At 38.6% G+C, this 14,786-nt stretch overlaps 2 protein-coding genes across 2 annotated transcripts in view; one reads left to right on the forward strand and one right to left on the reverse strand.

Moving 5' to 3' along the window:
• spon1a (spondin 1a) overlaps window positions 1-3,230 on the forward strand; it is a 64,426-nt gene extending 61,196 nt beyond the window's left edge. Inside the window, exons 13-16 of the mRNA XM_046385157.1 lie at window positions 72-239; window positions 520-684; window positions 1,934-2,200; window positions 2,303-3,230. Of these exons, the coding sequence (XP_046241113.1) occupies window positions 72-239; window positions 520-684; window positions 1,934-2,200; window positions 2,303-2,466 (764 nt within the window). The 3' untranslated portion in view covers window positions 2,467-3,230. The remainder of the gene's footprint in view (window positions 1-71; window positions 240-519; window positions 685-1,933; window positions 2,201-2,302) is intronic.
• Window positions 3,231-3,301: 71 nt separating this feature from the next.
• Window positions 3,302-14,786, reverse strand: part of LOC124064477 — a 956,368-nt gene continuing 944,883 nt past the window's right edge. Inside the window, exon 7 of the mRNA XM_046398980.1 lies at window positions 3,302-3,797. The gene's annotated coding sequence lies outside the window, so the exon portion shown is untranslated. The remainder of the gene's footprint in view (window positions 3,798-14,786) is intronic.

The raw sequence follows: 14,786 nt of genomic DNA on the forward strand, positions 1-14,786 counted from the left end.
AGTCATACTGTAGATCTAATGTAAATAGTACTGTAACTTTGCTGTCCCTCGTCTTTTGCTTTGGGCCTCAGCTCCCAGCAGTTGCCTGGTTACAGAGTGGGGTGAATGGGATGTCTGCAGTGCCACTTGTGGTCTTGGCAAGAAGAGGAGAGAGCGCATGGTGAAGATGCCCCCTGCAGATGGCTCCATTTGTGGGGCAGAGGTGCTAGAAGTGGAGAAGTGCATGATGCCAGAATGCCGTGAGTAGCAGCGTTTTCAGGACCGCAACCATCCTGTAACCTCCTACACTTTGAATCTGGTGAAAACTCATTAAGCAGTTGGGCACAAGGAGACAGCAGTCTAACTGTGACCTAAGTGTGGATCCATGGAGACAGCATTGATGATTGAATTACCAATTGCCATTTCCCTATTTCAATTCCTAATTGTTTTCTTTCAAAAAGATGATTTGGTCAGTTGAAAACTATTAAAATACACATCTCAACGCTGGACATATGTTCTTCTATCTCCTGTTGTGTATAGATACAATCCCCTGCATGCTGACTCCATGGTCTGACTGGAGTGACTGCAGTGTGACCTGTGGTAAAGGTTTGAGGACGCGACAGCGCATGCTCAAGTCCCCTGTGGAGCTGGGAGAGTGTACAGAAGAGTTAGAACAGGTGGAGAAGTGCATGCTACCAGAGTGTCGTAAGTAATGAACATCTTTATCCATATGCCCACATACCATACCTGGACACAAATGGACAAGTAATAGAACTTAATGATAATTTCATTTTTGTGATGCAACCTGATGCCTTGAAGCAGATACAGCTGATGGAAGTTACCACACAGGACAGAGAAAGGACCACCTGTGAACTGTGTATCTATTCCAGATTTGCAGTAATTTGGTACTTGCTGGTCTGTTTGAGAGATAACAGATGAGTTAATGTCCTGCATTCACATTTGAGCTGGAATTAAACTCCCTGCCGAGTGCATTAAATTGCTTGACAGACATGAAACGTTTTAAATGACAGGTCCTATCCTAACATTAGGAAGGGATTATGAAAAATACTATTAAAATAAGCAGCATTTTTAAGTTAGGTAGAGCTGTAAGACCATAAGACCTTAAATGTGTTTTTAGGTCAGTTAGAAACATGGTGTTCCAGTAGGTGATTTGCCCTGAGAATTTTAGTTTAGAATGTCCTGCTCAGTACATATTTTGGTCATAATTCCTTCCTTTATGTTGTGTTTTTAAGTGGAAAAAAAATCTGTATCGGTTGATATATTATTGGATTTTAAGCACTCAAATTCAGACATTGGTACTGGCTTCAAAATGCCAGTATTGGTTTGGATGTACTTTTTATTCACCATCTCACCATCACCATTTTCTCTGTTAAATGATATATCAAGGGAGCCATCCTCATCTTGCTATATGCGCTTAGTCTGTCATAAGTGAGAGTGTTTTTGTGTGTCTTATGTTAAAAACATTATACTGATGTAACAGATAGATCTTTATGGAATGCACTGTTGTCAAGTATTATGCTAAACTATTTTTTTTTTAGGCAGTTGTCCTCGACATTCACCTGCAGATTAAATTGTATGTTTTTTAATTCCAAACGTGTTTATAAAGAGAAACAAAATGAGATGTAATAGATAATTCATGTTGAACTGTGTGATTATAAGAAAACAATGCATGAAGCAGAGGCATATTTCTTAAGAAAGGCATTCCTTGCACCTTTATCCCACTATCTTGAGATGAATTATACTTGACAGCACCAAGAAAGCAAGAGAAGCTGTTAAAGCAGTCAAAGCTGTAGCTGTGTGAAAACAAATCACACCCTCTGGCAATCCAAAAAAAAGTATACCCTAGATGTGAATTCATATAATATATATCTGTTTTCTGTTTTGCCACAATATCCTCTAAATCCCTTTCTTTTTGTCCATTCTTCTTCCTCAGCCATAGACTGTGTCATGTCAGAGTGGACTGAGTGGTCAGAGTGCAATAAGTCCTGTGGGAAGGGTCATACGATCCGGACACGCATTGTGATGCTGGAGCCTCAGTTTGGAGGAGACCCCTGCCCTGAAACCATCCAGAGGAAGAAGTGTAAGATCAGGAAGTGCAGCCGAGGACAAGCCAACAGCGATGAGAAGAAACGACGCAAGGAACAGCGTGAAAAGAGAAGGAGCAAACAGGGCAGAGCTGAGGTCACCTCCAAGCATCCAGGTTTGGCATCCTCACCCTGATCACATTCGGAGCTACAACACAACACACAGCACATCCTGACAGTCTCTTCTCTTTTTTTCCCCCTCAATTTCTGTCTTTTAGGGTGCAAAATGAGACCATGGTCGAGTTGGACAGAATGTACCAAGCTGTGCGACGGAGGTATTCAAGAGCGGCTCATGACAGTGAAGCAGAGGTTTAAGACTACCCAGCTGTCCAGTTGCAAGGACAGAAAGGAGATCAGGGCCTGTAATGTGCACCGCTGCTAGGAAGGAGTAGGGGAACTGCGGTTGGTGTGGAAGGGAGGGAGGGATGGCAGTGGGGTTGGGAACAGGACAGGGTATGGCACACTGTCGCACAATGATCCACTGCACTCCGTTTAGGGCTGAAATGGCACATACTTGAATCTGTATTGATTAAATCCAGAACTCAGGTCCGTTATCATCAAGAGAAAATGAACTTAGAGATCTCACTGAGAATCTCTGGATTTAAACTAGGCAGATTCTTCTGTGCTTTCAGACTAGCTCTGATAAACATACAACTCTTTTGCAAGGTTACTGTAAACTTGTTGTGGTGTAATATATAAATATAATTATGAAATCTAAATTGATTTAATGATAAGATAAAGAACAGTTATATCTTGTGGTATCCTTAAGTAGTACAGTATATTGCAGACTTTAAAGCACAGGTGCCCAGCCATTCCAGTGTTTTATATGCCTTCAATTGTTCAGTTGTTTCTAGGACACAAAACGCCCAATTGACTTTTTACCCAGCTATATTGTTGTACATGTAGATGCACCACAAGTGAGATCTATATAATTTTGAGCATTATTAGAAGATTTTGTTATTTTTTTGCTGTGGATTTTTTTGATAAGAATGTGTCCCAAGATTCTTACCAAAGTCTTGTGTAGATGTTTTCTAGATCTCGCCCCCCCCCCCCTTCCTCTTTTTTTCTTTATCTCTGTTCCTCTAACATATTAATATTTTGGAATAATATCACCTTTACAATAAAAGTAAATGTGACAACTTGTCACTCGGATCTGTCTTTTTATTTTGGTGGATAAAGGAGTATGTTGCAGTAACGGTGGTACACTTCTGCTGCCACTAGATGGCGATAACTAGCTTAAAGCGGACTTGTACCTTAGCCCACCCCTTCTTGATAGACAGAATGGCCACGAGGGGGAACTGTGATAAATGGAACATAAATTTCAAATCACACAGGGGTATTTTATTCATTGTTATAATGTAATTTGGTTTGCAAGTAATGTTTGAAACATGCTTCAAAGTGAAATTATGCAGCACATATAATTCACTCAGGAGCAAAGTGAATAACTTGTAGTCAAAGCCAGTGGAACAAGAGAATAATTTGACAGTAATGGCCTTCTAGACAGAAACTGAAGGGGACACAAAGGGCTTTCGCTGCTCTGCACAGAAGTGTACTCTCACTTGTGAGGAACATGGAGGCTGGAGTGAAGTGAGCTTTAAAGTACACATGCTGACTGAAATCTTGAAAGAATTTGACCCCCCCACACACCTCTTTACTCTCTGGTGCAATAGGTAGGGGGAGGGGATGCCATCATGCTTTCCTTATCGTAGAACACTGGGAACAGGGTTGAAAAATTCAATACACACACACACATATACACACATCACAATGCCATTGCTGTTTCCATGCCAACACAACCACACATGGGGGAAGCCTACACACTTCACGGGTGATGGAAACATGGAAAGGGAACTATTACGGCCCTGATGGAGCTGTTAAAACAGAAACTGGAGACTGTGACAAGAGGTGCAAATGAAAGATATGTGTTTGTTTGTCTCCCTGTATGATCTGGTTAAAAACCCTGATAGACCTCTTCCAGTATAGCAAAGTGCAGGCTGGTGGTTATGTAGCCCAGCTGCAGTTCAAAGATCAGACTGAGACTGGAAATCAACTCAAAGATGCAGTAATGTCTGTAGACCTTCCATTTCTCTGTGATATTATAATGAATCTGTCTGTGGACTCTTTGATGAATATTTATATTCTGGGTGCAGGCCACTTTGCTGACATAAAAACTGAACTCTCCAACCTCTTCCTCATTTACACTGTTTCTCACTGTACTTCCAAGGTTTCACTAACTGTAAGGAAGATTCAGGTCCATGATAAAGGCGACTCTACCATATGCTACCATAGGTAGCATTTTTAGCATCACTCAGCTGAACCATCATCTTTATGATAGCTTTTATTTTGTGACTGAAAATCTTTGTAAGTCAACACTAACGTACTGTAAGTTACTGAAAACCTCATCCTTATTTATGCCTCAGGCAAAACCCTGTGTGGTTACAGCAGTGTGCAGTGAATCTATCTGAGAGGTTTTACAGTATCCATAAAACTCATCTAACATGGATAATCAGTCTGTAAGTTCATGATTTATTACAGCCATTTCTGATTTTACATCCTACCCTTTTCTTTCAGTGACAAATACGGATTCAACGACTGAACACTATGTACCAAATCTGTAACAAAGATGCAATTCCTTTATCACATTAAGTTCTTACAACTTCAAAAAGACTGTAAATGTTTTTGAAGTTGTAAGAACTTAATGTATCTCAGTACAGTTAAATTCAAATCAAGTTGTTGCAACTCAAATACTCTGTGTCACATTAACTTAATATATTCTGCCAAAACAAGTGGACATCACTTGAAATTTGTAATATACTTCACTTGAAGTATATCTTAGTGTATCTTAGTGTAATCCACTTCAATAAAGCTGACAGAAACTCAATAAAGATAAGTCACATTAACTTACCGTAATATACTGTGCCAAATAAGTGAGCAGTACTTCATTTTAAATAAATGCACTTAACATACCTTAGTTTAGCTAACTTAAAAATAATTCACAAAATGGCATTACATACATGTTTTTTTTTTATTTTAGTATCTGTAAACAACAATAATAATCAACATGCTGTTCATTTGTAAATTTGTCTGGAAAGAGATCATCATTTGGCTGAACAATTGGGGGGGATAGATGAATAAAAGGTCAGAATATCTCTTTAGCACCACATATACTTAGTTTTTAATGGGGTTTACCAAATTTGACCTCTATCAAAAAAATACATATACTGTAATTTGAATAATAGTACTATAATAGTAAACTCTTTCCTTGTAGTTTGCCGATTGCTTCAGATTCCTGCTAAGTTATGCCTTTCTCTAAATTATTTCCTCAATATTATGTGCTTGGGATAGAGACTGAGTGTAAATCTGAATAAAACCTGATAATTAAAACTGGATTATTACATAGAACTGTACTTGTACATACACCTTCAAAGCAGCAAAATGTAAGTCAGCTCTTTAACAACTTTGATATATTCAGTATTTGTTGCAGAAGCACACCACACTCTAATACTAAACATCATATACTGTTGTCCAAGGTTCAACAATATCTTCTGGATGAACTCAAATGTGTTCTTCATACCTTTGAGGTAATCCAGATGGGGTGCATACATCAAGCCGAACAGAAGACAAAGTGCTTGAGGGGTTGTGGGAATCTCATCCATGATAATGTTTCCTTCAAGGATGATTGCAGTGCTGTTAATCAGTCCTCAGTCATGATGCTAAGAATCCCAACAGGCACCTGGGTGAAGTCACATGCAGAGTCCGAATCCTGCATTAAAAATAAAAGAACACAAATAAATTAAGGTAGTTATAGTGTGTTCACTCTTATGATGCACAACATCACATAGAAGAAACAAGCACTCCTGTGTACCGTCTTAGAGAGCTCTTTAGATTATGAGCAGGTAGAAATGGCTGCATTTCAGCACCAAGTCTTAACAAACAGAATAAAAAAATACAAAAAGGCTATACACCTTCATCTGGGAAGCTCAGATTTGGCTCAAACTTTAAATGCATTGAAAATGATAGAAAACATAGATGTGTTGTTGAAATTTAGTGGTATAACCTTCTAAACCCAACTCTATATTCTATTCTCTAATTCTATATCGGGCAGAAATCGAAATGAAACATTTTCACCATAGACTAAGATGGAAAATTACTTTCCTTCAGCATCACATGTGAGGCATCAAATTTGTAACTCCCACCTGATTAAAAATATCACTTGTCACTTGTTTAATGTTGTGACATCCCCACTTAAATATATTTGGTTTGCGGGCTAAAACTTGACCTCAGTTTTTGGGAAATTTACTATTGGCTAAACTTGAGGTCTGATGATGTCCTAAAATGTGCACTGTGTGCTGGTCAATCATTATCATTATAAATGTACTTACTGAGCAGCTGAGGAAGAATTCGCTGGAATTATCTCCAAGATACAGGGGCAGACATTGCAGGACAGCAGTGCGTGTTGTGGTGATGTCATTGGTCTCATGGAAAAGATGACAAAAAAGAATAAGCAGAAGATTATATGAAAGCAAACTTATTTTGAAAAAAAAAAATCTGTGGATACGTGTGCTCAAGTTACAAAGTTAAATTCTAAAGAATTACTTGTACTGCTGTAGGCCTAGTTGAAGTTTGCAAGCACAGTACCATAAGGTGGGAATGACAAAGAATCTGAAACACTTGTGAGGAGGCCATCAAGCGAAGACAATACCAAAAAACATTTGTCACATTTATCATCATTTTTTTTTACAAAGGTTTTTAGTGTAATAATTTTGCAATGGTGAATCAAACTAAGACACAAAAATAAACATGAAATAAAAATTACTAAGAGTGACAATACCGTCTCAGAAGGATTTTGGTCCAGTCTACTGAGAAAGCTTCTTATCAATGAAGCAGCAGTGATGGAGGAGGTGCAGTGGGATGAAAAGCTGTGGCTGCTGCTGAGTTGGTCTGGCTGGGTAAGACAGTTATCAGGTACCCTGGTGGCCAATACAGTCTTGGTGACTGAGGGTACCTCTTTTCCAACTGCCACCAACTTCACTGTCACAGACACCACCTAAGGTAGGTTATAAGGAGAAAAAAATAAAAATAAAAAATGTATTAAATCAGTACAATATTAACAGTCATGTGTTACCACATTCTCATTTCCATCATATCTAAGCAAGATTAAATGATGAACTGATTAATATTGTTTCAATAATGTTTCCAGATTAGTGTATTAAAACAGACAACAGTGTCTATGACAACCTCCTTATTCAAACAAAATGTATTGCTTGAGGATAAGCGTCACTAATTAATATGACCTGTATATTTTAATGTCTAAATGAAAGCAGTAGCCAACTTGTCTCCTTTCTGCTGTGTTGGTTTTAGTATTTAGGGTCTCATACCACCTGCATGAAACAAACCCAACTGGGTAAAGTCACTAGTCTGTGCCAGGCGTCAGCATTTATCAAAATATTGTAGTTATAAATAAATGTAAAAAATATAAAATTATTGAGTGTGATGTACGGTTGTGACGGCTATGATAACATCATATATTAGAAAAGTACAGCGCTCGACTTCCGTGCTTATCGCGGCTCCAGTTGCCGGCGATGGCCGCGGACCGACCCGCTGCTCCAGCGGGCGTGTACTGAGCCCGAGAGGAAGCGCTCAGTTTGAATGTTGTGTCTATAAACTGCGACGAACAAACCTTAACTGACGTTAGTTACACACACACACACACACACACACACACACACACACACACCGTCTGGACTGACCTTAGCTAATGTTTACGTCCCAGCACGAGCATGACTGCACCCTGACACACTTGTAAGTTCTGCTGCCTGGAACTGAAGCACGGAGCCGGAGCCGCCGACCATAGCCTGTTAAGCTAACTGGTTAACTCATACAGCTAAATTAGCAGCTCGTCGTAATTCAGCAGCTAACAGACAGGAACCGGTGGAGACATGTTAAATATTAACACTACACTGGGTCAGACAGGTCCAGACAGAGTCAAAGCACTTTTAATCGGATTCGCTCATTATGAACTGCTGCTAACGTCAGCTCTGTGAACCCGCACAGACACACACACAAGCTAACATGCCAACAGAAAGTCGGAAAGTCAGAGATGTCGGCTTTCTTCGAACAACTCTCATTTCAAACATTAAATTATATTGACAAGATTACAAACAAAAGCTTTAGACTTACCCAAACCAACACTGGAGTCAGCCTTTGGTGAGATCACTGGGGCCAGGTGCACGACTTTGACCTCTTGTGTTTGAATGAGTTTGGCGGTAGCGGTAGATGCGCTAACCGGAAATGGACATGCGCAGTGGGGTGCACAGCTCTGTAACTCAAGTCTCATACCACAAACCATACACACTCTGAAAAAACAAGTTAACTTGTAGTTACTGAACAAGTATGCGGGTAAAAAGTGCAGAAAACTCGATGCGAGAAAGTAAACTTAAAAAACTAGTATGAATTAAGTTAAATGTACTATTTCATCTTAAGTCAGGACATTGTTTGTGTTTACAGTGTATGAGCATATCTGGAATGTCAATGGTTTTGCAAGTATCTTGCAATAAAACAAAGTAGTCTATTGGACAAATGTTGACTTGATGGCACTTAATGAAAAGTCACCAAATTTACTACAATTCATCCCGAGGAAGACATAAATGTCTGAAGGAAATGGCATAGCAATTCCTCCAATAATTGTTGGGATAGCCTTGTATCCGAATCCGGGTCGCGGGGGCAGCAGTCTCAGCAGGGAAGCCCAGAGTGTCCTCTCCCCAGCCACTTCCACCAGCTAGTCTGGAGGGGATAACAAAGCGTTCCCAGGCTAGACAAGAGATATAATTCCCCCATCGTGTACTGGGTCTTCCCCAGAGTCTCCTCCCGGATGGACATGCCTGAAACAACTCCCCAGGGAGATGTCTGGGAGGCATCATAACCAGGTGCTCGAACCACCTCAACTGGCTCCTCTCGATGCGAAGGAGCAGCGGCTGTACTCTGAGCCCCTCCCGGATGTCCAAGCTCCTCACCCTATCTCTAAGGCTGAGCCCGGCCACCCTGAGGAGGAAACTCATTTCGGCCGCTTGTATCCACGATCTTGTTCTTTCGGTCACTACCCACAGCTCATGACCATAGGTGAGGGTTGGAGCTGACCGTGATTAATGATCCCAGTAGATAGCCTATTTCAGTTAAAACCACAAATCAACCTTAGTGGTGCGCCAGAGGAAAAGTCAGTGGATCATCAAACTCATTATGCTCTCTCCTCAGGGGATCATGAATGTCAATACAAAATGTCATGTCAATTCATAATGATTGTTGAAAAGTTTCAGTCTGGATCCAAGTTATGGATTGACTAATCAACAGACTGACAGCGCCATCGCTAGAACTTCTAAAAATTGCAAACAACGCCCACGTAAATTTATAGTAAGCACATTTGAATCAAATTTGATCGTTAGAAATTTTTAAATATGTGTCTGATAAAATAAATCTTGCAGCTTCAGAATACTCAGCCGCACTAAAATCGATTCAATAAGATAGAAGCGAGATAGATTCACTCAATACCAAAAACATTTGCCAGTGATTTTTCTGGTGTTTTCCAAGGTCTACTAAAAAATGAATGGCCTCACTTTGTAAGAGCACACAGGCTCCAACTCTGTGGCAAAAGAGAAACACATTGAATCTGTAGACCCCTGAAGGCATATCTGGCATGCCTTCTGTGTGAATGTGTGCATGTTTGCAAATACAGTACACTTCTTTGCCAGTCTCATGGGCACACCTAGCTAAAATGAATACAATCCAGTGTTATTAACCCTAACTTCAGATTTGAGGCCCATTATGTCAAATTTTAAACAGGTGTTACTTTAACCTTATGATTTGTTTTGGCTGTGGTTTATGGTGCTGTTGACTTGTATTGTTCACCCCTATTTGTATCAAGTTTTCCCACAGCGCTCTCACTGATGTCCTGTGATTTTACCTGCACCTCCCATTGCACACATAAGAAAGAATTTCCTTCTTTCAAAAACTCTACCTACAGAAACCTTTGAGGGAATGTTTCTTGTTTTTTTTCCCAAGTTACCATTCTGTTGTGAGCCATTGAGATATTGTGTCTCAGTGGGTGGCCTTTGATAAGATTAGTTTGAAGTATAGATAGATAGATAGATATCCTTTATTAATCCCAGCCTAGGGGATTTCACAATTGCAGTAGCCATGTACATTCACTCCACATATATGCTACAGAAATATATATATATATATATATATATATAAAAAATTACAAATATGTAACATATCTTATGTAGTTAAGTTCAATACAGCAGAACATATTTGCTATAACTGTATTAATGAAAAAAGTTTCTAAATTTGAAAATTGCAATATTTTTAAGACCTAATCAAAAATGTAAAAAAAGTCATCTTTGACAATGTAACGATAAACTAATTACACATTTTAAAAAAAGATCTAGTCTGATTATACAATATAGTTACTTATTTTTGTAATCTGATTACATAATCCCAGTTTCATGTAATCCACTATTACCAAAACCTGGTTCCCTTGACTAGAAGGCATTGGACAGTGGCTTTTCTAAGAAGGGCTCATGTTTGATGTTGGTGAGCAGAAAAATTAAATGTTTTTTATGATCATTAGAATACACTTTGACCTTTACATGCTTGTTGCAAAGTGCATATCTAAGACCAAAATTTTTGAAAATATCACTACTTCAGAGTGCAAAAAATCAAACAATAGATACTTCAGTAACTGTTCAACAACTCACTGTCTACTTTTGTTTCATAGCTGCTCCATAAAGGTTCATGTTTTTTATCATTTGAAAAGGATGTCCTCTCTGATGTTTGAGTCTGATTCACTGACAGTTTTTCAGAGCAATATAAGCAGACTATGGAAAACATTTGACTGAAGCACATCATATGAACAAGAAGTGAGAAAGAAAATACACAACTTTGACACCTTTGTTGTCTTGCCTCTAGATTAAAATGAAAATAGTCGAACACAAATGTGTTTTCTTCCTTAAACAGCATCTCTGGCTTGTAGCCAGATGAAAAAAAATAAAATTCTGTCAAAAGTTATGTAAATTTATGTTTTATACTCTGGCAAACTGGCAACACTTTTACGCTTATCTTTTAAGGAATTAAAAATTGCCCACTATTACTAAACCATAAACAAAATATGTTTTGTTTTATGAGAACACTATACCTTAGGGATGTGGCTGTCCACTTATTGATGACGTGTATGATTATGCAGCTCTTATCTCATATTATTAAAAAGCAATTTAAGAATTTAAGCTCTTTAGAATGATAAATAAGCTCGCCCTTTCCCTTTGTAATCTGTATGATAATACACGTTAATGAAACATCATACATAAAAGTAGTACTGTCTTGTGTAGGGCTTTTTTCATGAATCATTTTACATATTTTATAAAGTGTGGTCTTCAAATTGTTGCATCACATGCCTCGTACTGATATGACATATGTCACATTATGTGATCTTATCTTTTGTTGAGCACTTATAAACAATCATTTGTCTCCAGTTATACTGCATGGTACACACTCAACTGTGGGTGTTTGGTTTTATACTGTGGATTATTATTGTTGTCGTTCATTGTGACAGGAGAGATTTTATTTTGCTGTGTAAAGGCAGTGAGGCATGTGAGCAAAGTGCTGTGAGGAACTGCGGTGGCTGATTGAGTTGGCAAATTGTGTTCACTTTGGTTTGATTTGCCTCTGAGCCTTTTTGAAAGTGACAGGGTTAATCTATTCATTGACAGAACATACAAAAGGAAGAAATAAATACACAACCTCTCAATTTTTTTTTTTTTTAAATAAAGGAAGAAATGCAGGCACAGTATAGCTTCCCTTTGCATTGGTCTCTCTCTGTCCAGGCGGACAGAGAGACAGAGGAAATATAGGATTTCATAAGCTAATAAACCTCAGAGGGAAAATCAATATGGTGGCTAGCTGTGCAAAGGCTCTTTTCCACAAATTTATAGACCACAGCAACAATCAATGTCCTGAGTTTATAACCTGTAAAGACTTGGAACAGGAGGAATCCGTGAGATGTCAGTTAGCATTAGAGCATATTCTGAATATTAAGCTAAATAAACAGTTACGGTCTGTAAGCCATTCCCATGTGAAGTTTGCAGCCCCAGGCCGCAGATAGCCTCCCTGTGGGTATGGCTCATTATCTGGCTCCAGTGTTATGCATGTTTAATTTCAAAACTGAAATGGCTATTCTGCTTATTGCCCTGCTCATTTTTTTTATCTCTTTCATTTACTGTCACCCTTTTCCAGAGCTGGAAAAGACCAGGAAAACCCTTTTTACAATGATAGCACAAGATGATTTTCCTGTCATGTTATCTTCCGGTTGCTGGGGAAACACATTTCGCAGGGATTCACAGAGCAGTAATCTGAAATTGACTGGCATTCCACAGCAAGGCTGTACAGGCTCACTATGAGGCTTCTGAAAAGCCTGATTGCCATAGTAAATTAAAGCTTGAGTGGGTGACAACAAAGATGAATAACTGAATATTGAATAATAAAAGATTGTTGTTAGACATACTCAATAGTTTAGGTATTATTTATTATAAAATATTATACTAAGTTTGCCCCTGTCCAACAAAGTGAAAATCTGGGATGAACTCTGTTTTAGAATAGCCCTGATGTCCCATGAGACAGGCTAAAAACTCAGCTACACAGACGGTTATTCATCCTTTGCATGCCAGAATCTATATTAGCTCGAGGGCGTTGTGTGGTGGATTCTCAGATTTACTCTGCACTGATGGGAATCGAATATTTGTGATATCCAGGTATGTTCTGACACCACAACATGCATGTGCACATACAGTTGGCCTGTGTTTAATATACACCATATGCTGCAAAGCGGTGCCAAATTGTTAAAATTGATATTAAAAATGAAAACTTTCAATAATATAAAGAAAGAAAAATAGGATCACTTGCTTATTTGGACATTCTAATAACTTGGATGAAAATACCTGCCACAATGGCCCTTATGGTGTGAGCCAGTAGTTGTGTTATGTTTCTGTGTAGCACAAAAATAATGTGACAGTGGAGTGTGTGTTTGTAAAAGGGCCTTGCATACTCCTCTGCCACACTCCAAATATCAATGGTAAAATAAACATTTAGCAGTTTTAACATTCTGCTTTAGGGTATCATTGTTACCATGACAACACCGCCATCCCAATAGTCAGATAAATAACCATATGGATTTTAAAGGGATAGCTCACACATTTGTCAGTGATTCTCCTGCAGTTAAAATTGCATTTCATCACTAGTGTCACAGACAACCTCAAGCCAAAAGCAAGATTTTCTCTGCTGCCACCGGGCAGTCTTCTTCAAAGTAAACCCAGCGTACTCACTCGGGTCTAAATCACTTTTAGCTTTGCTGTCAGTATTGCTTACCATTTAAACAGTTCTTAAATAATATAAACAACTGATGTCACACTTTATAGTTTCCGCTAAGTATTCAAATTAATATTCAAAGTATTCAAACTTCAGAGAAATTGTACTTCATCTGAAACTCCACCAGAGACCACGATTAATATTAAGAAATAATATTATAATAGTAATAGTAATAGGAGTCAAAATTGGCACTTCCAGTGAGCTAAAGATCATGTATGTTCGTTATAATATAATGAATAATAATAATTATGTATCACATCAGTATTTAAGTATTTGCTGTTTTCTTTCGAGATGATTATGTAAAGGACTGTAATGCTTAATTAAATAGGGCTTGTTTGTTTTGATTGTTCCCTCACGACAGATTGCAAATAGAGATTATGCTGTTCTTCTCTGTTCTTTCATATGTGGGTGTGTATACAATATGTTTCTGTGGCTACATCCAGAGAGAAGACTCATTATGAGCTGCTGCAGTGCTGGGTGAACATGCCTGCTAGGAGCTTATTTTCAAAAGTACAGACTCATTTCTTGACTTGTTCTTTTTCCGAGCCATATAATAAATTAGAAGACACAGGCATAATAAATCCCTGGGGTGTTGGTGTAGCTTGCCTGCCAAAGCACAAATGTAAGAAATTATTGTCAAAACTGCCATGAGAAAAGGGCAGAAACATTTTTTTAATTGTTCTTCATCCTTTTGCATATTATGTTTTAGTAGCACATCACAACTGTGAAATACTCATTTGTATTTCTGCTCTCTGCTTTCTTGCCTGTTTACTAAGACTCCTTTCAGATCCTGTCTCTCCCTCCTGCCTGGCGATCACCCATCTCCCATCACTGCCCATCTCCTCACCTGCAGCTCATTTCCCCGATTGAGCCTGAGGGTATGTACTTCCTGCGAGCCACATTTTCTAGTGCTTTCAACCATCTCACCCAGTACCCATGCTGTTTCCTGTTCTATGTTTAATCAGTTTTTAGGGGTTTTGTGGTTGCTTTTGGATTGATTACCAATATTGTGATCTTATCCTGCTTAAACCAAGTAAACTGAACTTCTGCTTAATTGTCTGGTTCTGAGTCCTGCTTTTAGGTTAATATCTGCCAGTTTTTTCAGAACTATAAAAGGGATGGCTAACTATTATACATAAGAGTGATTGCCACTGTAGGGAGAGATGGTTGGACCCTGCTTTTATTAGGAGCAGAAACTGATGCTACCATCCCGTCAGTAATAAACGTCCTTGATATTTTCAAAATACAAGCTGTGTGAAAGAAATTTTCAACAGTGTTTCTTACCTGTAC

This window comes from Scatophagus argus, chromosome 1 (assembly GCF_020382885.2).
Source record: "Scatophagus argus isolate fScaArg1 chromosome 1, fScaArg1.pri, whole genome shotgun sequence".
NCBI classification, from domain to species: Eukaryota; Metazoa; Chordata; class Actinopteri; family Scatophagidae; genus Scatophagus; species Scatophagus argus.